The sequence below is a fragment of the Cheilinus undulatus genome, linkage group 18 (assembly GCF_018320785.1).
Source record: "Cheilinus undulatus linkage group 18, ASM1832078v1, whole genome shotgun sequence".
NCBI lineage: Eukaryota > Metazoa > Chordata > Actinopteri > Labriformes > Labridae > Cheilinus > Cheilinus undulatus.
The window spans coordinates 19,143,414-19,168,267 of record NC_054882.1 but is presented as its reverse complement, the minus strand read 5'-3'; the positions used below and the strand labels follow the sequence as shown (position 1 = coordinate 19,168,267).

Below are 24,854 nucleotides of genomic sequence, written 5' to 3'. Positions count from 1 at the left end.
GCTGGATATTTTCCCATTTCCCGGCCATTCTCTGTAACCCTAGAGGTGATTGTGTGTGAAAATCCCAGTCGTTTATTAGTTTCTGAAATACTCAGACCAGCCCATCTGGCCCCAACAACCATGCCACGTTCAAAGTCACTTAAATCCCCTTTCTTCCCCATTCTGATGCTCGGTTTGAACTTGCACTGAGTTGCTGCCATGTGATTGACTTGTGTTAACTTGCTCATGTCATATGTGACAGATTTCTGCAGCCATGAAACAGTCTTGCAGTCATTATCACTCCAATGTGGCTGAATTAAACCAAATCCCACAAATAAGAGTGGGGCAGCATTCTCTCACAGTGATGTAAAAGACTCATTGCCAATTATCACAAATTCTTGTTTGCAATTGTTGCCTCCATTGGTGGCGCAACCTGTGTTTGACAATGTTTGACAAATAGGCAAAATTAGGACATCAAGAAAGAGGGAAAGGCATTTTGACAGCACTGTACATGCTTTGGTAAAGACTTGATTGGCTGTAGGGACTAAGATGATTCAAAACCATTACAGAGATTTTGGATCAGTATTCATAAACCACAGCTGAATGCCAGTATGAAAGAACAAACAGTGGGCTCCTACCTTCATTTCTGTCAACTCCCTCCGCCTGTCCCCATCAGAAATGGAGAGCTCTGCATATGAAACATTTAGTTTGCTGTGTATGAATGTGCAAGTAATCATACCACCCTCAGAACAAAAACTGAGAAGTATCACCTCCACCATAACTGCTGACTGCGTCTTCTCGATCTGTCTCTCACTGATGTGTCTCTTCCATTCTCCTTGATCATGGCTACTGTTGTCATCTCCTCTCCTCCAGCGTAATGAGTCAGTGTGTGATGTTGGATGGCTGCTGACAGTGTGTCCTATGACTCACATCGGGGTGGTACTGCTGTCCTAGCATATCTCAATGCCCCCCACACCTCCACCACATATCCTCCTATTCTTTCCCTCCCTCTGCTTTTGTTTACTGTATTTTCCTGGAAAGTTTGGAAACCTGCTAATGATAAGGAACATACTGTAAAGGTGGGACAAACAAACACATGCATATCCTGCATGCACATGCATAGTCTGGTTAGACAGTTGTGTTCCCTAAGCTTATTTTATTTTACAGTTGTGTTTCTTTTTTTCCTCTGTGATGAATATGAGGATTAAAATACACTCTGGACAACAAAGGGAGAGAACTGGCAGAAGACTGCTCAGTAGAAAATCAGACCTTGATCAGAGATACAATGATATATTGATGTAAAAATCCAAATTAACACAAAAATAGATAATAAAATTAGGCTTTTCTAGACCAGAAATTACAAAAAAAACCTCTTTGATAACATTTGTACAAAGTAATGTTAATTAAATAGAAATCTTTAATGCAGAATAAGTTACTGCATAAATATTCGCCACCTTTAAAGTGGCTGACCTAATTCAACATTGGTTCTAGCAGTCTCACAGTTAGTGAAATGAGTATCACCTGAGTGCTGTGAATGTATCTCAAGTGATTGTAGTATAAAGACACCTGTGTCTGGAAGGTCCTGTCGCTGGATAATCAGTATTCATGGCTACCATTACATCATGAAGACAAAGGAACACTCCAACACACAGAGAAAAGGTAATGGATAAGTACAAATCAGGGGATCCAAGGCACTTAATATCAACCCGAGTTCAGTTAAATCCATCATCAAGAAATGGAAGGAATATGTGTTTAGATCAGACCATCCTCGCAAACTGAAAGACCGTGCAAGGAGACTAGTGAGAGAGGCCACCAAGACACCTCTGACTACTCTGAAGGAGTTACAAGTGTCAGCAGCTGAGATGAGAGAGACTCTGCATACAACAACTGTTGCCTGGGTTCTTCACCAGTCAAAGCTTTATGGGAGAGTGGCAATGAGAAAGACACTGTTGAAGAAAACTCAGATTAAATCTCAAGTAGAGTTCACCAAACTCCACGGTCAAGTGGAAGTTCTTTGGTCTGCTGAGACCAAAATGGGCTTTCTGGTCATTAAGACGCTCTGTGGGGATGCTTCTAAGGAGCCAACCCTAGAGGGCTTGTAAAGGTAGATGCTGAAATGAATGCAGCAATATATAGGAAAATGTTTTTCAGGCTGCAAGAGAACTACAGCTTGGGAGAAGATTTATTTTTCAGCAAGACAATGACCGCAAGCAAACAGTGAAAGTTACACAGAAATGGTTTAAAGACTGATTTATATAATGAATAAAAGGGTAAAACATCCAAGAGGTCTGGACACTGTTACTTTTGCAGTTTTTTGACTTAAAGAAACTGGATTTCTTTTCTTACAAGGTCAACAAAATGATTCTCTGAGATGTGTTAGTTTGAACTTATCAGAAGCAGCAAACATTCACATTCTGATTTGTGGCCTGCTAAAGACAGACACCCTTTCCTGTTTTTATGTAAATATCCCACTTAAACACTCCTGCTTTAAAGGGCTCAGGCACTCGTAAACCTTGACAGACCCTTGGGCCGTGTGGCTGCCAGTAAAACACTGACTGTTTATGGATGCCTGTACCTGCATCCCTCCAGCCATAAACACTCGTCTTTGTCCTTCTGGGATCAAGTGAGTGAAGAGAAGGAGGGGAGATAATATCCTCTCAACCAGATGGGGTTCTTAGTCAGGTCTCTGCTAATGTTGAAGAAAAAAATGACTTTTTTTTTTAGTCTGTGGCAACATTTTTCTTTTTTTCCTCAACCTTAATGCATTAATTAGCAAAAAATTGATAAATGAGCAATGTGTATCCTTTCACCTGAGAATATTCCAGTATTAGATTCCAATGACTTTCAATATACCTGGCTTGTGTAGCCATTGTGTGCATTTGCTTCTGGATTTATCACCCATTCATGAATAAATTACAGGTGATATTCAAGCTGTGTCTTGTCCATACTATAAGATGTGCTTGAGCATCAAATCACCATCACCACTGACAAAGAAATGGTGACTCCACAAGGCCTTTAATGTGTAAAAGATAGGTGATTAAAGATAGATAACCCTGCACATGCAGATTTAAAAGAATATCTTTCATCACTTTGAACATAATACAGAATAGATCAAATAAATCTAAATATATCACTGAGTCCCTCTGGGTTTGTTGTTATCAGCTCTATCTTAACATCAATGGAATGGGGCTTCTTTGAGCGTATGTGATGCTCAGATGCTTGAACATATTTGATAGGTGATTTCATGTAAAACCCTCCCTCTCCAACTGTTAGCCATGCAGCCATGTGGGGAAAAAGGGACAGTCCTGCCCACTCAGGGACCCTGTATGAAGAGGAATAATGGAGGAGTTTTAATATAGGATTATAATGAATGAAGAACCAGTGAAAACCTAACCAAAGAAAATACTTCAAAAATATAAGAACTGGATCAACATTGGGCATAACAGTTTCACTTGGTTTTAACAGTACAGGAATGATGGAGGGGTGGGGTAACCTTAGGGGCAGTTTGTTTTGGTTTGGGTGCTAAAGTGAAGCATCTGATGGACCTCAACTCATCAAGAATCATATAGCCTATTATGCCTTAAAGGTACCAGTTCAAAGGTACAGTGAATAAAATGGAGAATATTAGTGACAGGTTGTAGATTGCAACACTCACTTCTGGTGGTAACTTTGCCAACCAGTGGTATTTGAAAACTTGCATAACTAATAACATGTTTTGTTTTCTTTTTTTTTTTTTCTCTGTCACAAAATGTTGGAGGCCTTGGAGGGGGAATCTGAGTTAATTAACTAAAAATGACTTAATATTCAAATGATTAAAAGGTAAACATACAACCCTGATTCCAAAAAGGTTGGGACGCTATTTAAAATGTAAATAAAAACAAAATGTAATGATTTTCAAATCTCAGGAACCCAATTTTATTCACAATAGAATACAAACAACATATGAACTGTTTAAACTGGGGCCTTTAACCATTTTTTTGAAAATGGTATATATAATAATAATATAATATAATGATAATAATAGTTCATTTTGAATTCGATGATGCAACACTTCTTAAAAAAGTTGGGATGGTGCAACAAAAGGCTGGAAAATTAAGTGGTATTAATGAAGACCAGCTAGAAAAACATTTTGCTACTAATTGGGTTAACTGGCAACAGATCAGTAACATGACTGGGTACAAAAGGAGCATTTTAGAGAGGCAGAGTCTCTCAGAAATAAAGATAGGCAAAGTTTAATCAATCTGTGAAAAATGTGTATAGAAATTGTGGAACAACTTCAGAAAAATGTTCCTCAACATAAAATTGTGAAAACTATGAATGTTTCACCATCTACAGTACATAAAATCATCAAAAGATTCAGAAAATCTGGAGAAATCTCTGTGCACAAGGGACAAGGATGGATGTCAATATTGGCTGCACAGGATATTTGGGCCTTCAGGCAGCACTGCATCAAAAACAGGTATGAATTTGTCTGTCAACACAGTCCACCATGCCATCTACAATTGCAAGGTAAACCTATGTCATGCAAAGAAAAAGACATACTGTATGTGAACACGATGCTGAAACACTGCTGTCTTCTCTGGGCCGAAGCTCATTTAAAATGGACTGAGGCAAATGGAAAACTGTTCTGTGGTCAGATAAATCAAAATTTGAAATTCTTTTTGGACACCACATATGCCATGTCCTGTGGACTAAAGAGGAGAGGGACCATCCAGCTTGTTATCAGTGAACAGTTCAAAAGCCTGCATATCTGATGGTATGGGGTTGAATTAGCATCTATGGCGTGGGCAGCTTACACATCTGGAAAGGCACTATCAATGCTAGAAAGAAGATAGAGGTTTAAGAGCAACATATGCTCCCACCCAGACAACGTGTCTTTTAGGGAAGGTCTTACATATTTCAGCAAGATAATGCTAAAGCACACACAATCCAACACTCCAGACCAAGGTTATTATAGTTAACTAAAACTAACTAAATAACTAAAACTAAAGTGTAAAAATCATTTTAGTTAACTGAAGCTAAATAAAAACTTAGCTTTGCAAAAAAAAAAAAACTAACTGAAACTTAATTATGTGCTGACAAAACAAACTAAAATAAAAAATAGTGTTTTGATTGGAAATACTTTATATAATGGTAATTTTGAGTCTTGAATTGTATACAAACATAGGCATTGAATAAATAAAGAGAAAGGTGAAGAGCTCTTTTTGGGTCTCACCCCTGACAAGGTTGTCATATTTCAGATAAAACTAAAACTGACAGTAAAACTAATAAAAACTAAACTAAAATGAAGCATTTTTACAAAATAAAAACTAGACTAAACTAACAAACCAGCCATAAAAATGATAAAACTAAACTGAAATTTAAAACAAAAAGTTAAATAAAATAAAAATAAAAGCTAATCCGATTTTATCAAAAAACTATTATAACTTTGGTCCAGATCTTTCACCAATGGAAAACATTTGGCACATCATAAAATGAAAAATCCAGCAAAGGAGTCCCAGGACTGTTGAGCAGCTAGAATCCTATATCAGACAAGAATGGGAAAACATTCCTCTCACAAAACTTCAGCAACTGGTCTCCTCACTTTACAGACGAAGAGGGGATGATACACAATGGCAAACATGGCCCTGTCCATGCTTTTTTGAGATGTGTTGCTGCCATCAAATTCAAAATGAGCTAATATTTTTCTTGTCTCAATTTCAGCATCTGTTATGTTGTTCATGTTCTATTGTGGAAAAAAATATGGGGTTGGGGATTGGCAAATCATTGCATTCTGTTTTTATTGACATTTTGCACAGTGCCCCAACTTTATTGGAATCAGGGTTGCTCTTTCATATTACATACTGTATCTGAAACTTAACAAATAATTTTTGTGGAGTAATTACGAACAATTAGTTGAAAAGTGTCAAAACATAATAAATCAGGATCCTAAAAAGCTTTATCTGGCCTGTCACTAATCCTCACGGATATACTGAATACGAAAAAAATCTTAAAACACAGCATTTTCACATGAGTTTGCATTTATCTGGACTTATTCTTATTCTTCCTCACAGCCTCTCCCTGTTCCATCCTGCAGACCAACTGTGCTCTGCCCGCCTGTGCCATTGTTGAACCAAAGTTCTTTTAATCACGCAGCCGCCCCAGCCCCCCCGTGATTTACAAGCTCTCTGCATCCATAGGCATCCACTCCAGCCAATTGCATTAAAGAGATGAATAACCAGACCAATAAAAGTGTTGTGAGGAGGCCCAATGGGCCCGCGGATGCTCTTCGTCCATTTGGTGCAGTAAGCAGGGGAGGGGGACGAGGCTGGGGGGGGGGGGCTTTTAGTGGAAGGATTTTTAGGGGTTATATTGTGATTGGTAGTGGAGGTGATGTCATGTCATCCATCTTAGGGAGCCACTTCATTAGGCTAATGGAAGGGCTGGACCGCTCACCGTTCGTTCCTCTATGTGAATGTGTGCGTCTGTCCTTCTATTGATGGCAGCTTCCAAGGCTAAAGTGGTTATGAAGACTGAAGTGATTTTATTAGCCAGCCACATATCCCATCAGTGGACATCAGTGTATGTGTGTAACCGTGTCCGCACTGGTGTGTGCTTGTCAGGCTTTTCACACAGTGTAGTAATGACACTGTTTTTGGTGAGGGGAGATAATGCGGTGCGTCTGAGGAGCTAAAGCACACCTCATTCCTTTGATGTTTAAACTACAATCCTGTTCCTTCAGTGACTTGCAGAAAAGTGAAGCACAGAGAGGATACTCACGGCGCTTTAGGGTAATATCAGTGATAGACTTTGATTTGTCACCGACTTAAATTAGCGTGTCACTTCAAATGTCCCTCTTGTGACGAGTGAAGAGGACAAATGGAATCACTGTTTGAGCTGCAGCGCCCAGTCTCCTCTCTCTCTGTCTCTTTCCATCTCTGTCAGTTTTTCCACCTGAAGCCCACATGATTTTTCGGGCTGCACATGTGCTGGTTTTACAAGAGTTTAAATGTCTGAATCCATTCCTTCCTTTATTGTCCGAATCGTTCCTTCTTCAGCAGCACACTTTATCCAGTTCTACTAATATTTTTCACATTAGTGAGGCCTGATCCTCACAGTCCTGGTCATATTAACTCTTTTATTTCTCCAAACCTACCCTTCAGCACATGTGCATGCAAAATCTTACCAACACACTTACAGACGCAATCAAAATTATACAACCCTCATTGCAATTTGTGAACATTTACAGACTTTCAGCTGTGTGCAATGAACAAAATCAAACAAAACCAATTGGAATAGCTCACAAGTAATGCTTCAAGTGGTTTCCCAACTTATGGCAGTCAAAAGAATTGTCCATAAAGTTAAGAGCAGAGATCAGTGCTTTTCACATACAAAGAAAAGATAAAAAATAAAAAAGATACTGACAGATACTGACTGAAAAGAAATGCACTGTTGGAGGCATAGTTCACAAGGTCAAAGTTACAGGAACAGTGGTTACACTTCCTGGACAAGGCAGAAACAGATAGCTATCAATGGCCAAAACCAGATATCTGAGAAGGCAGGTTGTGAAAAAACCCTCGAGCAAAACTTGCCACAGAAGTTTGGGGATTCTGTTCTGAGGAGCAATGAAACAAAACTGGAACTTTTTGGCACGATGGATCAGCGGTATGTTTAGAAGAAGAAGCATACACTGAAAAGAACACTGTGCCCACAGTTGAGCATGGTGGTGGCTCGGTGATGCTCTGGGGCTGCTTTGCATCCTCTGACACAGGAAACCTGCAGCGTGTGGAAGGCAAGGTGGATTAACTGAAGTATCAGGAAATCCTAGGAGGAAACATAATTGCTGTCTGTGAGGAAACTGAAGCTTGGGCGTCATTGGGACATCCGACAGAAAAATGATCCAAGGCATACTTCAAATTCCACCAAGGCTTGGTTGCAGAAGAAGTCCTGTAAGATTCTACAATGGCCATTACAGGCACCTGACTTGAACCCCATGGAAAATCTCTGGTGGATGGCAGCATGCAGACCCAAGAATATTACTGAACTGGAGGCCATTGCACTTGAAGAATGGGCTAAGATTTCTCAGGAATGCTGCCAGAAGCTGTTGTCTGGCTATGCATCTCGTTTGCAGCACGTCATCAAGGTAAAAGCGTGCTAAACTAAGCATTAAAGATGCTTACCATGAAGGGTTGAATGATACTGAGACTGGAAAAGTCATTTTCAGTTGAATTTGGGGAAACCACTTGAAGCATTAGTTGTGTTGAGGTATTCTAGTTGCTTTTGTTTGATTTGTTCATTGCAAAAAGTAGAAAGTCTGTACATTTTCACCGTAAACCTGATTTGCAGTGGGGTTTGAATACTTTTGATTGCAACTGTAGATCATATGATTGGGGATTAATTTGATCCTGCATGTATACACTTCAGTCTAACTCAAACTGGCCCTTGGGGTTCCATCCATGTTTTCACCATTCACATACAAACAGTTTGCTAACTTGTTAGCAATCTAAATTGGAATAAGGTTAAACTGTAACTTGCTAAAAGGAGGCACATCCCATCAACCTTCCTTTCTTTTAACAGTGTACACTCCTTGAGAATTCTTACCATGGAAGATGTAAAAAGCTTCTAGGAATACTGGCAATTAATCACTTTATTTTACACCTAAACTTGGCTGCAGTTTGAAACTTTAAAAAACAACATAATAAAGCCAATCAATCCTAATACTAGTGGCCCCATTTGCTTTTGTGATTCACAAAGAAGCATCAATATTAATTTCAATGTTTTCTCAGCTTGAGACTCCTCACAGAGCTTTAATTCAATTAAAAGAAAAGTGGTTAAGTTATTCCAATAGGATCTAAATCATAAATTCTGTCCTTAAGGTTTCATTTAGAATCACTCGTGTCACTGAGGAGAACCTCCATTATTAAATACCTTTTATTTTCCCCTTGTGTATAATGTGTCAACCATATGCATGTGTAAATTCACACTATTAAGGCACTATAATGAGTGTAAACATACTTATTGTGCATCCATACTTGCACAGTGAAGGTGTTAATGACACTAAATAGCAACCTTAAGTGCAAGCTGTGCTGTTATGTTTCTTTCAGTCACCTCCAAGAAAATCATTATTTTAAAAACACATGCTAGTCTCCCTGTGTAGATTTAAACATCTGCACTGTGCTGCCACTAAGATGTGTAAATGAGAGGATGAGATGAGGTCTAGCCTTAGCTAGGGGCCGGTATCCCCCCATGTATGGACACCTGCTTCCTGAGCAGAGGTACATCAGCCAAGCTGTTTCGTATGAATATTAAATATCTCACTATTATCTTCTGCTGCTGAAGGTCGCTGCCTCCTGGAGTAGAAATAAAATATCCCCTTTCTTTTATTCATTATTTGTGACAGACATTAATTTGATGTCTCTATACGCTCAGATCTGAGGGCTGTTGTGAGATTTCAGACAAACATGTGTCTGGCTGGGCCTCTCTTTTGAACCCTGCGGTAAACTTTGATGGTCTGATGGATTGAAGGCTGCATACAAATCATGTCAATGTTCGTTTGATTCCTGACCGACATGTAAGGAATTAGATGATGTTTTTCCAGCTGTCAAGTCTGAGTAAATATCTGTGTGTTTGATGCAACAAGTCAACATTAGTATAATTATCTGATGTAACATGTGGCCCACACGTATGATGTGATCGATTTGTACAAGTTTTTACCTGCATTGAATCAGGATACTTTTAGATGATAACACTGAAAACATTTCATTCTGCCACGTTTGATGCAATAAAAGAGTTAGAAAAAAATCAACAACTAGATCTTATTTAACGCTTTGTGGAGGTTGTGTGCATTTTATGCTCTTTTCATTCTCCAATTTTTTTTTTTTTTTTTTAAATCATTTTGGCTGTGTTCATGTGTATGGCATGAATGTCTACAGTAAGTCTCAAATACACTGTTTACAAGCCAGAGTTACATTCAAGCTGCTCAGCACAAAAAATGCACCACTGAAACCCATTCAACCTGCAAATTGCGATCTCACTTTCATTAAAGCATAATACATGCATTTTTTTTATATCTGAGTGTCAATCTGGGATTTTGCCTTTGAAGTGATCATTTTTTCCACACTCCACCAGATGGCATCATTTTGACCATATTTGGTATCATTAGCCACATAGCATAATTGCCTAATTCATTTTTTGGCCAAATTGGGGTCACTGCCTAATGCTCCTATTCTAACACTCCTGATTCATTGTACCTTATTATCTATATCCTAAGCCAATCAGAGTGCTTGTTACAGCCCATAATCACTATATGGCTAAGTCAAAAAAAGATCCTGTGTATTTGTCAAAATATGTGTATTTTCTTTGTTTTCTGAAAATCTTCAAATATTACTTGGGCACTTATGCCATGAGGCTAATGATATGGAGAAAAATTATGCTAAACATGCAAAAGATAATAATGCTTAAAGACATTTTTTATGATAGTCACTGACATATCCCAGGCTGTAATAAGTCAACACAAAAATATATATATATTGCATGTTATATACTAAATATAATTAATTTTTCTGTTTTTTTTATCACAAAACATTGTGGCATCATGAGAAAAAAATGGGATGAATATCTATAAAAAAATTATGAATATATTTAATCAATAATTGGTTTGGTCGTAGGTGAAAACATTAGCTCAATGAAAGTAGAATAAAATAATAATGTATAACATTTTTATAGCTACCGTATGAAACATGAGTTTTTTGTGCTAAGCAGCTTGAGAGTCAGTTTTTGGCATTTCCCCCCAAAAATGATAATGCATAAAAATCAGGCTGTAATAATTCAACACAAGAAATAGTAGATAATATATTTTTTTCTGTCTTTTTAATTTAAAAACATGGTGGCATCATGACACAAAACTTACATTCAAAGGGTTAAAATCTTTAAAAAACTAATGAATAGTTAATATCAATAATTATTTTAGTTGTATGGGAAAACATCAGCTCATTGAAGGTAGAACAAGATCATGTATGCCATTTTTTTATAGCTGCCGTATAAAAAATGCATTTTTTGTGCTAACCAGCTTGAGAGTCGGTTTTTGGCATTGCACAAAAAAAAATGATAATGCGTTTTTTGTTTTTGTTTTTTTTCATCAAAAAACATGGTGGCATCATGACAAAAACTGGCATTCAAATGCTAAAATCTTTAAAAAATTAATGAATATTTGATATTATTACTAACATCATTTGTAAGTGAAAAAAATTAGCACAATAAAAGTAGAATAAAACATTAACTTATGCAATTTTTCATAGCTATTGTATGAAAAGCACATTTTTTGCACTTAGCAGATTGTGTAACTATATAAAAACAATTCCTAAGGGTTAAAGGCTCATAAGTTGTTCACTACAATGTTCTAATGCATATCTATCCATCCTTGGTCTCCATTACACTGAGCTTTCACAGGCTTGTGCATGCTATGTTGCATGTTTACACCCATATTAGCGGGCCTTTGCATCTCAAAGTGCCGTGCTTATTTGGCTTGTGTGGCCTTTAACGCCTGTCCCTGGTGCAGATCGATTTTGTGCCGAGCCAGCAGCCCACTGCTAACCTTGAGGTAAGCTGTCGTAATGAGATCGCATCTGACGGCATTGACTCACACCTGACAGCACTGACACTTTCCTCAGCCAGCAAGAGACATAGACAAAAGGCTATGTCCTCTGTGGTGGTCTGTATGTTCAAAGCTTCCAGTACAATATACCTTTAAGTTTTGAAGATGTTTGGCATTTTATTCCCAGACAAAATGACCATGAGAGAAAAAGTGGCATGTGTGTCATTTTTGCTGCAGTAAATGCCCAGACTTAAGAGTAAACTTATGTTTAAAAGCAGCTGCAGCCTCCAGAACTCAATGCATGTGCTTTCTGCCCTGTCTATGTTTTGTGGTTCAAATTAAAATCTTGTAGCAAAGATCGTTTTTCACCAACAACATATGCACGCACTTGCCCACACTGAAGAATGTTCCATCTAATTTGAAACTAATTAAAATGAAGCCAGCCATCCAATCCTTCAGTGTGATATACCTGTGGACATAACATGAATTGACTCTCTCTTTTAGAACTGTGACATGCATGCTGAAGCCGATCCACAGATGCATGTATCAGGCTAGAGCCGGGTGAGATGGGACAGGGAGAACCATTATCAGAGTGGTGGTAATTGAAACAATAATGGACATGGTAACAGCTTGGAAAATAGCATTGATCCATCATCTAAGATGAGCCCTCTTTGTGCATTAATACCATGACTAAATGGTGCAAACTGGTATTGCTCTCGGTCATGGCTAGCTCTAGCTGGCTAATTGAAAAAGGAATGAGCAAGAGGAGAGTTTTGTGAGGTGTGGAAGAGTGATTCTCCCAGTTTTGCCCAGCAGGGATTTGAATCCCTCCCACAGCTGGGATTTCTAAGGAAAGATTAGTGAAAGACGAGGCATGATTTGGGCGGAAGTGTGGAATTGGAATTCAATTCTTGTATACCTACGTACAGATGTAGACTGGTAAGCCAGAGGGAGCAGGATCGATAAGAATCTTACAGCTTTAGCTCCAGAGCAGCTCTGGAGCATCCTCGGCAGGTTACGTCTTTCTCTCAACCTTGTCTACACATTTCTTCAGCCTGTGCAACCCGACCTTGACACATTTTCCTCTACCTGGCATGCCTCTCTGCTGATGTCCAACTTTCACAGAGTTGAAATGGCAGTGAGCTGGAGCTAGCCTATAAACTGAGCACTGCTGCGCTGGATGAACACGTGGAAAATGAGATCAGTGACCTACAGCAAAGGTTAGACTTCAGTAAGCATGAGCAGTCAGATGATGGCTGCAGAAGGAGTAGGGAGCTTAATAAAACTACTACTGCCCATTAGCCGATTGTTTTACCTCTCTACTCTCAACCTGCATGTGTGTGTTGAAGTGGCTGAGACTACGGGCCTCTTTGTGGCTAGCTTTGTTAAGCTGAAATGCTTATTGATTACACGCAAAGGTTGAGAGGGAAAAGCATCAGAGTGGGAATAGGCCCCGCTCCAGGTGTAAGTGTATGTATATGTGTGTGTTAGTGTGTGACAGCATGGTTGTGTATGTGTGACACAGCTGTGCTGTCCATCAGCCTCTGGCTTATCCAACAGGGGAAAAGGGACCTGGGACTTTGGCAGAGAGAAACTGTGGTGTGAGAGAAAGAGGGGGTGTGAGGAGAGGAACAGAGCTACTATTATGGACAGTGGGGCAAACTGTTCTCTTTTTAACATTTCCAGTTTTGTTTGACTCCATATTTGTTTAAATATCAAATCAGTTCTATGAGGGAATGATGGTTTTTCTTTTTAATACGTTTAAATTGCTTATATATGCATATGCATATGCATGCTTATATGCATCGTCTTTTTGTTCACCAGAACTCCATCACTGTCCATCTCACACTTTACACCTGTCTTTTTCATTTAGTCTCTGTCACATATAAACCCATGCAAAGCAGATGGATTGACCAGACCCCATGTCTGTCATCAGGGAAATCCATTTTGCAAAGCTCTGAAATGATTGTAGTTGTACTGGAAAACGACAGCAATGGCTGCTACTGGTGTAGTGATTAGTACAGGCGTAGCTGTAGTAAAGAACAGTGCTGAAAGCTTTTCATAATTGAAAATATTTTTTTGTTTTTGCTTTTCTGCAGACCTGCTTCAGCATGAGTTTGTGATAGTTACTGACTGGGTTTAGTTCTACTGTAAACCAGTTTATACAATGGCTGCTGCTGGTTTAGCAATTAGCTCATATGCTATAGTATAGCAGCATTTTCATCATAAATGTGCCACATTTCTTTATTAAAAAAATTAAAGGGCCACTCTGAAAGCTTCTCTTGGCAGAGAGAAAGTTTTGCACTCCTCCCGACCAGCTTTGGCATGAGGCAGCATCTGCATTTTGAGCTCAGATTACAACAGGAGATGTTCATGTCTGATTGCACTCTAATTGGCCTGTAATGAATGTGAAAAATGTTTGTCCAATCACCTTCTGAGAATTTTTTGCAAATAAATGCCCATCAGATTAAATGTGAATTATGCTCCTGTTCAGCCGACTAGTCTAAATATAGGGAGAAAAAAAAATCTGTAAACCAACTTCAGCCCATAGGAATGTGAAGTTGGTTTACAGAATGTGCCTAACGTTAGCAGTGACAGCACAGCCTATCTTTGGTCATCTTTGCAAGTTAACATCCACATAGTTGTGCTGAATATTGTCACTGAATGCTTTAGTTATATGTGAGTATGACTGTAGTGGTCATTAATAACTGCTAAAAGGACTGCTAGAAGTGGACAGATGTGTAACACTTTAGACAGAACTTTTGACTTGGATTTAGGGCTTGACATAAAAAAAATGTGATAATTCCAGGCAGCCTGGCTGCAGACTGCCCCTCTCTCAGATCCCCCTGCAGACCGCTTCACTGCCTCTGCAAGGATGGAAATATAAGCAAAGTGTTTCAAAATATAATTGGATTAAACTTTTGGTTAGGATTGGGACCCAAAGAGTCAGAACAAAAAAATGACCTGCACAACCTAAGAAAACTTTTAACAAAACAGTCTGCCTACAGAGAAAAACTTTTGTCTTCCATGAAAACACAAACACAGCTAATGGAGCTTAAAGAGGGGGTATTATACTCTTCCGATTTTTAAAACACAAATATAAAGTCACAGTGTTGGGTGTCCATACTTCACGTTTGCAAATTTTCAAACCGCAAGATAAATGTATGTGGCAGTAATCTTGGAATTAGAGTGTAAACTGATGAAAACGGTTCATTGGAAATCTCTCCAAGATCTCTCCGAGATCCTCCCGAGACGAGATTTCGATGGAGCGAACTGATGAGGTCATCCAATTGGATCTCCTGACTGGTTCGTCTGTGCTGCTGGCAAAGCGAAACAGACCGTCCCCACAAGATGAACAGGGATGAATAAATACACCGCAAAGTGCAGCAAGGGATAAGTCCTCTATTATCAAAGCCATTTAGTAACACAGTAATTAAACACTTACCAAACAGATACGTCCTGCTTTATCCTTCACTGCTGCTGGTTTTCTTCCCCCTCTCTCTCCAAACTATCAGGGTCAGACTCCGGGTCTAACATGTACAGATGTATATCAAAATTCGCCATGTTTTACTCAGTCGGACCGTTTCATTCAAAGTTTACAAGTACTAGCTTAGCAACATAGCCACATTGGAGGGGGCGGGCACAAAACATTGAGTCCTGCTGCTGGCCAGCCTCCGAGAATCAGCCAATCGGAGGAAAGCAGGTCCGTGGAGGGGATGGGTCAGAGGGTGTTAAAGAGACAGCAGCAAAAACGAAGCGTTTCATCCGGAGGTTAAAATAAGGGTTTTTCAGGATGCCAGTATGAGAATCATGAGGAGTTTTTTGAGCTGTAAACCATGTTAAGCTACCACGTGGGTATCAGAGAGATGGTGTAAAGCTTTGAAAAAGGCATAATACCACCACTTTAAGCTAATGAAGTTCTGTTAGCTTAAGTAGCTAAGGCTAACATAGCTACGTTACCTATGTTGCTTACATAGCTACATTAGCTTTAGATAGGTTGCTGAAGCTAATGATGCTACATTAGTTTACATGGTACTGTTAACTATGTTGCTAGCACAGTTACATTTGTTTTTACTACGTAGCAAAAGCTTGCCTTTATTTTGACAGGACATATGAAGAGAGAAATATGGGGAGAAAGAATGGGGGAGGACATGCACAAATAGCCTCTGCTTATAGGCGCCTGCTCTACCCGCTGAGCTACACTGGCGCCCATACATCCATAGATTTGACAAACACCTCACTCCTCACTGGGCTGCAAGCTGAGCTGCAGCTATGATTAGCAAAGCTTTTGTTAGAATGAACTAGCTCACAGTCAAAAGTAGTGATTTTTTCAGACTATCACTCTTGTATTTGATGACCATCTTCTGGCTATTTGTTGAAGCTACATATCAGAATCAGTCATGAGAACTGAATAAAGTGTCAGAGCATCATATGACACAAGCACTTCCATGTGTGTGCCTCTCCACATGTATGTGACTTCAGTCCCAACAAAAACACATTATAACCTCCACATGCTGGTGCCCACTCACACTGCTAGGATAATCTCTCACACTCAGTCTCGCTGCCTTCCCCCCTGCAGACACCTGTGGTTTGGCTCACACGTATAAACACCCTCTCTCTCACACACGCACACACCTGGTCTCTACCATCTCTCTGCAAGAGTGTGTCTCTTTATGAGAGGCCTGCCTGACACCCAACTGTGAGGCCCTTTTTAATTAGAGTCCTGCTGTTAAGCACAGGCCTCCTCCAGTGGTCCCATCTTTCCCCACCACCTCCTCACACCTACACACCCTCTGTCACACACACACACAACAGCACTCTGCTGCTCTCGCTCTCCCTGTCCTTATGGCCTCACTTCACACCTAGTATCAACATACATCTAAATAACTTTTATTCCAGACCACACTTGAATGTTATGCAGATCACACAAGCAAAATCCAAGTCAAATATTCACTGTTTTAACAGAACCACTTGAAATCAGACTAAGCTCTGTGGCTTTAGTTTAAATTCATTCATGAGAAATAAGATAGAAAAGGGGAATATACATATTTGAGTTTGGCGTACTGTAGTGGTTGTTTGCACACTAAAAACTCCACATATAAAGTCTGAATAAGAAAGATAAAGTATGAACCAGGGGCTCTGTTTTGCATGCTTTGTGTCCTCATGTGGCTTAAATCTTTATTGAACACTTTCAGGCTGAATCAAAAGTATTTTAAGCACTTTTATAAATCACAAATGTGGATAAAATAAATTTGAGTCCCAAGGAACAACATGTGAAAACTAGAAGCTTCAGAAAACTGACAGGAAAAGCAATTATCTTGACTTTAATGGTTAAGATTATAATCCATAACAACTCAGTCATTGATATACTAACACATTTTTCCCTAAGGACAAGAAATGTCCACATATCAAAAACTGCTGGAAAAAGATTTTGTTATTAATATTGTTTTCATCTTTAAATGAGTCAGTCTTTTAAAACTACTTCAGCCTGAGATATCAATTACTAATTAGATTGTGGGGTTTTTCACCCTTTAAACGTTAGTATGTTTACATAACTCCACAGTTTTTCATTGAAAACCAAAAACAAAGATAAGTTCCATAAAATACATTTCAAGAAGTTCTTGCTAATTGTTTTTTTTAAATCAGGGCCTGAGATGGGCTAATGACTGGTAGCAACACTGATTTTGATGTAACATTATTTTTACTACAGTGTCAGATTAGAAAAAAAAATTCTAAGTCCTAATGTAAAAAAAAATTGGTTAAAAAAAAAACTCACGCTAAAGTCCTGATGATAAAAATTGTCCCCTCACCAAAAAATGCTGTAAAAATATTATATATTAGTGTATTTTCCACTTCAGACAAGTCAGTCTTTTAAAAAACACTTGCTTGAAATTCACATATTAAATATAAATTATATTTTAAGGGATTTTAACCCTTTAAAGGCTAATGTGTTTATGTAACTCACTGTTTTTAATAGAACAAAATTACAAAAACTCAGATAAAGTAAAATGATGAAATTCTGTGGCATGCTTTGAATGGAAAAAAGTAAGGCCATCTGGTGGACTAATTTGAAAATAAAAATTAATAACTAGTAGTCCAAAACAAAATATTAACATAAAGGAATGCATCAGTTTACATGTAGGATTAAAAATGGCATATTCAATGGTTTCAATGGGACATTTTAGGAGCAAATGTGTTAGGTTTTGTGTAGCTTTGCCATTTTAGGCAAATTAAGGGATCTGAGATCACAATTCTACAAACTTTTAAAAATGAATATCCTCTGGCAAGTTTGAGTTACATTCATTCAACACAGCCAAATGGTTTGAAAAAAAAAAACAGCACAACAAGATCTCTTAAGGGTTAAGAGCAGAAACAGCTTTAAAAATGATTTTTACTTCAAATTCTCAGGGGAAATAATAGGATGTTAGTGCATGATTTATGGTTTAAAAGAATGCCCTCACATAACAGCTTCTGCACGAAGTATTCCTGGAACTCAAGCTGTTCCATCGCACTCATAACCTGCATTCCTCCATTTCCCTTCTCAAGCAAGACCAACTCAAGGATAAAAAAACAGGTCTCTCTCAGTCATCCATTACATTTTCTTGCATCTGGTTGTTATAATCAAAGAGCTATTGTGTTACGGTGGCCTCCTGTCTAAGCTGCTTTCATACGGTACTTCCACAATCACTGCTAAGTTGATTAGAAACAACGGCTAAGTGGGTGGATATTGTGTTGAATCAGCTTTGGAATTCGGAGCTGGCCAAAGCTGCTGCAGTGTGTGTGTCACCCGGTTCCCAGCAGAGGAGGGGGATTATAAACACACAACAGGACGACGTATAAAGCATGCCAACCTCGGTCAGAAATCTCAAGTAGGTCTGAAATCAGCAGTTTGAGCAGTTCCCAACAGTTTAAAATTTACAGGCTGTATAATTGAAATGAGGCTGTAGGAATAACTTGTCTGCATCTGTGGCTGCTTGTCTTCAGCTTGATGTGGGAAGACAGGTTGCTTAGGACCGTGGGGAGCAACGGATGGAGGTGGAGCAGGGTGGAGGAAGGCTGCAGCTGTTGTGTGTGGTTTAGTGTCGGCCTGGTGTGGCTCGGCTGAAAATCACAGCAGAGCCCAAGAGAGGCACAACCTCTGTTTTCTTAATGAAAAGATAAAGTTAGATAGAGCTCCCTTATCTTTCACTTCCCTCCATCCTCCTTTACCTCCGTGCTCTTTGTGCTAAAGACCCCTCCAATCCTGGGGATTTAGCATGAAAGGCCGAAACAAAGCACCCTTTTCTTGCAATGCCACCTTCCTTTTTTCTTCCTCCACCTTCTGTGTAGCTAAAGTGTCTGGACGGAGAACCCTCCCCTGTCTACGTTTGTATCGACCCTGCCTCTTCCTCACAGGAACAGGCAAACTCAAGCTAGGGCCCTTTTCCTTCTGTTGGGTGGAGGTTTTTATTATTATGATTGTTTTTAAAGATTTTTTTTCCTCCATCTGCCCAGACAATCGGATATTGCCAAAAGCAGAGAGGAAAAAAAGACAGGGAGCAGAAAAAGAAGAGGAGCGAGAAAGAGAAGTTACTCCGCTGAAGGACATTTGCAGAGGCAGCTTTTAACACCCTTCCCCCCTCGCTCACTTCCTCCTGTACTTTCCCCTCAATCCTCCTTTAACACACTTCTCCCTCTTTCTGCTCTTTAAATATTGAGAGTTGTTGCAAAATCCTCTGGCCTCTTCCTTTTGATGCTTCTGGCCTCCCAACAGCTCAGCAGCAAAAAATGCACTCAGAAGATTTGAAACGTTCGGTATAGCAACAGCAACAACTCCCCCCTAGCCCCCCACCCTCCTGAGTAACAAGTCTGCTGGTTCCCAGGCTGCACCTCTTCCCCGGCTCCCCCTGTTCTCTCGTCTGGAAGGCCAAACTCTCCCCCTGGGCTGGCTTTGGCTGCTCATTTTCGCTCCTAACGGGGGGTGGCTCTCCACAGGCCTGGCTCTTTCACCCACAGCAACATGCATGCTCCCACACAGCTGAAACCGACTTAAGTCCTATTCACGCATGCATGAGGCTCTTGAAAACTTCCTGGAAATTTTAGCTGAGTGAGAAGCCAAATGGACATTTTATTTACTCCCAATTGAACCCAAAATTCCCCTGCTAGTGTCAGATAAGATTTCAGCAGAGTAGGTGGTGAATGCAGCAGGAAAAATTCAGGAAAATTCATTGCAAGCCAATGTTGATTAATACAAAGGCAATTGTTGTCACTATCTCCTTCTTGCCAAAAGTATTTGCTCACCTGCCTTGACTCGCATATGAACTTAAGTGACATATCATTCCTAATCCATAGGGTTTAATATGACGTCGGTCCACCCTTTGCAAAATGCAGTTAGACAAGTTCCTTTCCCCTGGCAACTGCAAAACTCATACTCGTCCATCAGATTGCCAGATGGAGAAGCGTGATTCGTCACTCCAGAGAACGTGTCTCCACTGCTCTAGAGTCCAGTGGCAGCATGCTTTACACCACTGCATCCGACGCTTTGCATTGCACTTGGTGATGTATGGCTTGGATGCAGCTGCTCGGCCATGGAAACCCATTCCATGAAGCTCAGAAAGGTGGCGACCTTTGCGCACTATGCAGCATCCCCTGACCACGCTCCGTCATTTTACATGGCCTACCACTTTGTGGCTGAGTTGGTGTCATTCCCAATCACTTCCACTTGGTTATAATACCACTGGCAGTTGACTGTGGAATATTTAGGAGCGAGGTAATTTCACAACTGGACTTGTTGCACAGGTAGCATCCTATCACAGTGCCGCACTGGAATTCACTGAGCTCCTGAGAGCGACACATTCTTTCACAAATGTTTGTATTACAGCCTGCATGCCTAGGTGCTTGATTTTATACACCTGTGGCCATGGAAGTGATTGGAGCACCTGATTTCCATTATTTGGATGGGTGAGTGAATACTTTTGGCAATATAGTGTAGCAACATATAAGCTGACTTGTCCGCAACATCATTTCCTTTAATAGACCTGAGCTTGTCTGGTGCTTTTCTAGTCATCTGACTACTCAAAGTGCTTTTATACTGCAGGTCACACCTACCCATTCACACCCACTCACTATGGCAGAGTTTTTATGCCATAGAGAATTGGCCATCAGTTTTAACTAATCCCATTCAATTGCATCCATACCAATTTACATGCTGCCGACAAAGCAGTGGGAGCAAATTGGGGTTAATTGTCTTGCCCAAGGACACATCGAACATGTGACTGCAGGAGCCCTCAACCTTCTAATTGCAGGACAACCAACTCTACCTACTGAGTCACAGACGCCCCAAAAAAGCCTCTGTGCCAGTGACAGCAGCATGATGTTTTGGGTTGGTCTAGGCCATTCTTAAGAAGATTTTCTTCAGACTTGGCACTGAAGTTCACACTGACTCAAGGATGAACTGATGAGATTGTAGAATGCACAGGTCAAAGGTCAAAGCCAAAGGGCTCATGTATACATCCCTTGCTTGTGAACACAATATCTTAAGAATGCTTTGGCAGATTCTCTTCAAACTTTGCACAATATATTCACCATAGCACAAGGATGAACTGGTTCCATTTTGTAAGTTGAAGGTCATTGGGCCTCATGGTCATCTCTAGCTTTCCAAGCCATTCTTCAGAATGTTTTATATTTAATAGTAGTGGGCAGTAAACTGGCATTAGATTTGCTGTCAGTATCATTTCTGTGCTATTAAGGATGATTCTGACTGTGCACAAATGTCTGTCTCTGACTCTAGACTGAAGTGACTGGATGTTGAGGCAATAAGTCTGAAGTCATGGGGCCCATCTGCATCCCTCTCTCTTGAATACGAGGAGTGAGGAATGCTTTGACAGATTCTCTTCAAGCTTTGCTTAAATGTCTGAAGATGATGATGATGAAAACCAAGTTCATTAGGCCTCATGGTCTTTCCTTGCTTGCAGCATTTTAACAAATCCCACTAAGACAGAAAAACACCACAGCTCATCTTCTTGACCCACCAGTGTGCTTTCTCTCTCAGGCAATTGCCAATTAATCTCCCACTGTGAGGTGCCTATGTGAAACAACCATCTCGGGAAGAGATGGTCCAAGAACAGCTTAGCTAAAAAGTTCTTGATATTTTCAGGAATGAATATGTGAAAATGACTTAAGAGTGACTCCAGTCATTTTATTTATAACTTTTCACTGCCTCTATCTGCACACATCACAGCATACTGTTGTCCCCATGTCCCTTTTTTTCTTTTACTGCTCACATGGCTGCATTTAGATGCTATTTAAGGTCCTGCTAACTAGAAGGGTACAGGCATCTCTGTTGTGGGTTTGTAAAAAGAACACGGTCTGACTTCAGATACTTTTTAAGACGAACACATTTCTAAATGTGTGCAATTATTCACATCTCTGGGAATAGAACAAACAGTAAAAATCCGCTAAATAAAGCCGTTAAAGTTTTCTTCCAGGCTAACTAGCGGTCAAAACGTGGCTGGAAAAGTCTCCCCCGTAGCTTTCATGTAAAACAGGAGAGCGAGTCCTGAGCAGCGAGCCAGTGCAGCAGGCTGAGATCATAGACGTGTTACTGCTTAACAGCCCGCTTTATGGGACTGGCTCTCTTTGTGTTTTAATGAGGAGGCCATGGATGGTCGGAAAAGGCGAGGAGACACAGAGAGAAGACAGAGAGAGAGAGAGAGAGAGAGGGCGGGATGGTTGGTCTGTCAGGGAAGATGAGAGATTAGAAGAGATTGAAAAAGAATAAAAGATGGAACGATAGAAAGATGTAAAAGAGAGGTTTAATGTCCGTGTCTCTCTTCACGTCTAATTAAGAGTGAAAGAAGAGGCTGAAGGGTCGCTCCTAAAGTGCTGCTGTTAATTTTTCACACCTCAGGTAGACTCTGTGACATGCTCTTCTTTTCCTTTCTCTCCCAAATCAAACCCCAAAGGCTTTAAGGAAAAAGGTGCCATTTTTAGGCTTTATTTTATAGCCTCAAAAAATAAAGCCAAAGTTTCTCCCTTAGTTGGACGAGTCATTTTGCTGCAAACAAACTAGGAGCGTTTGTGTGCGTGCTGTCCACATTCCTCTCTATATTTACCTCCCTCTGAAAAGTGTTTTTAGCCCCAAGTGCAATGGCATGAGATTGGCAGTTTGCTCTGTGCTGATAAAAAGTCACGGTTTGTGTGTGTGTGTGTGTGTGTGTGCATGTGTTTTAAGTGTGCCTGCTGGTGAAAACAAGGAAGAAGAAGGTAGAGCAGGCTGGACACCTCAGGAATGCTTTTCGATAACAAGTTCCCCCAGCTCACCAGAGCTCTGTTGTACACTTGTGTGTTTTACTACCTACCTGTTTGTGTTTGATTGTGTTTTTGTGTGTTTTGTCCTGGGGGGGGGGGATTTGTCATGCTGTCTGAGCTTATTTTTCTTTTTTTCTCACAGATTTACATTTTGTAGCGATGTTCTCTGTTTCACTTTTAGTGCGAGTGCAAATCCGCCCACTCACACAGTCGCGTTCCTACCTGTGGAGCGGGACTCCAGGTCAATGCTCATGCCTTGTGTGCATCAACGCAACATTGTGCAACAGCAGAACCGACACTAACTCGGATGTAGTTGATGCTGCTCCTCTCCCTGCAGGCTGCCTCATTAAACTTTCAGCCAAACAGTTAAAAACTCTTCTGCTGCTCAGTCCCTACTGGGCTACCCATAAGAGGAGTAAATTAAATTCAGTCTGTCCAGTGGGTTTGAAGTCAGATGGAAGGATGGCATTTGCAGTGCAGCGTGGCCGCAGGTGGTGCTTTGTGAGCCCTGACATCAAGCTCACCAACTGAGCTGAAATACTATCTTTGGGTTATTTTCCCCTCACTCCTCTCTGTCTGTCTTTCTCTCACTTACTTCAGTCAACACCGGAGACGGCGTCGACTACAGCCACAAAGAGAACATCGGGGATCTGATCCAGGAGACTCTGGAGATGTTTGAGCGCTACGGGGGGAAGGACGCCTTCATAAACATCAAATACATGGTGCCCACCTACCAGTCCTGTTTGAACAACTGATCAGCCTAACGCTGCACTGACTCTTGACTTTACGTCTTTGTCAGTCCCTCTTTATCGGCCCCTCACCTCTAAATGAACCGCTTATCTTATGCCTTTCTTTATCCTAGCTCTCTCCTAATCCTAATCTCACCTTCACTCCATGGCTTCTCCTTTTGTTTCTGAACTGATCTCTTTTTTTCCCCACTGCTCCGGAGCAAAAACCTGTAAAAAATAAAAAAATAAAAAGAAATGTATTACTGCAAGTTACAGGGCATTTTCAGTCTGTCTGCACCAGTTTGTTTATGACTTTAACGTGCAAAGAACTAATTGGCCTCATTAAAATCTGGCAGTTTGTTTAATATATTATCCATGACGTGTTCATTTTTATGACTGGGAATTCTTGATGCATATTAAATTTTATTTCAAAGACAGATGCTCTTCAGATAAGAAATGTGGCAAACACTTTTAAGATGTATAAAAATAGAAATAATAGAGCAATGGCTCATGCACTGCATTGTGACACATTTTAGGTGTCAACAAGTTACAAACTCACTCTGCAACATTTTTGGCTCCCTTTTAGCAAGTAAGACCATCTTACAAAAGCACATTTCTAGGCATAACTTAGATCCTATTTATATTCTGCATATACTTAATAAAGCACCGTGAATTCCAGTGTAAACAACAAATACATAATTGGTGTTTTCTGTAGAATGATGCTGTTCATGGGTGGTAGAGATGGTCTTCATTTCCTGCTCCTTTGGAAGGTATTCATCAGCAGTATGTTGCATAATTGTGCTCAGATTTAAAATTCATTTGACCCTGTTCTATAATCATGTCAGGTGAGCTGGGTGTTTGAATGTTCATGCAGGAAGCTGCAGAAAAATGTTGAACCAACTTAGATTAAACTTCAACATGAGACTCAACACCGTGATCAGTACATTTACGGGAAGGATGTACTAGTTGATGTCTCTTTTACACATGCAGATGGTGACTATTCACTATATGGACAAAAGTATTTGGCCACACCTGTTAGTTTTAGAATTCAGATGTTTCAATCAGACCTGTTGCCTAGAGGTGTAACAATTCATAGATGTATATCAATTGTATATCATTGATTGATGATCCAATCAGATCGATGGAAAGTCAAAACATCGAATCTGCCACACGCCTGTTGACAGTTTCCGCCCCAAGCAGCGTCTTCAGCTGCTGCAAGCTAGCTAACTAGCAGCAGTGGCTTGAAGTTTCTGCGGCTGAGGGAAAGAGGATATCCTCTCCTCTCT

The 24,854-nt window shown here is 40.1% G+C and overlaps 1 protein-coding gene across 1 annotated transcript in view; it reads left to right on the top strand.

The window, feature by feature from the left end:
- The window catches only part of pacrg (PARK2 co-regulated), a 215,631-nt gene extending 191,838 nt beyond the window's left edge, over window positions 1-23,793 (top strand). Inside the window, exon 5 of the mRNA XM_041813342.1 lies at window positions 23,441-23,793. Coding sequence (XP_041669276.1) covers window positions 23,441-23,595 — 155 coding nt within the window. The 3' untranslated portion in view covers window positions 23,596-23,793. The remainder of the gene's footprint in view (window positions 1-23,440) is intronic.
- The last annotated feature ends 1,061 nt before the right edge of the window (window positions 23,794-24,854 follow it).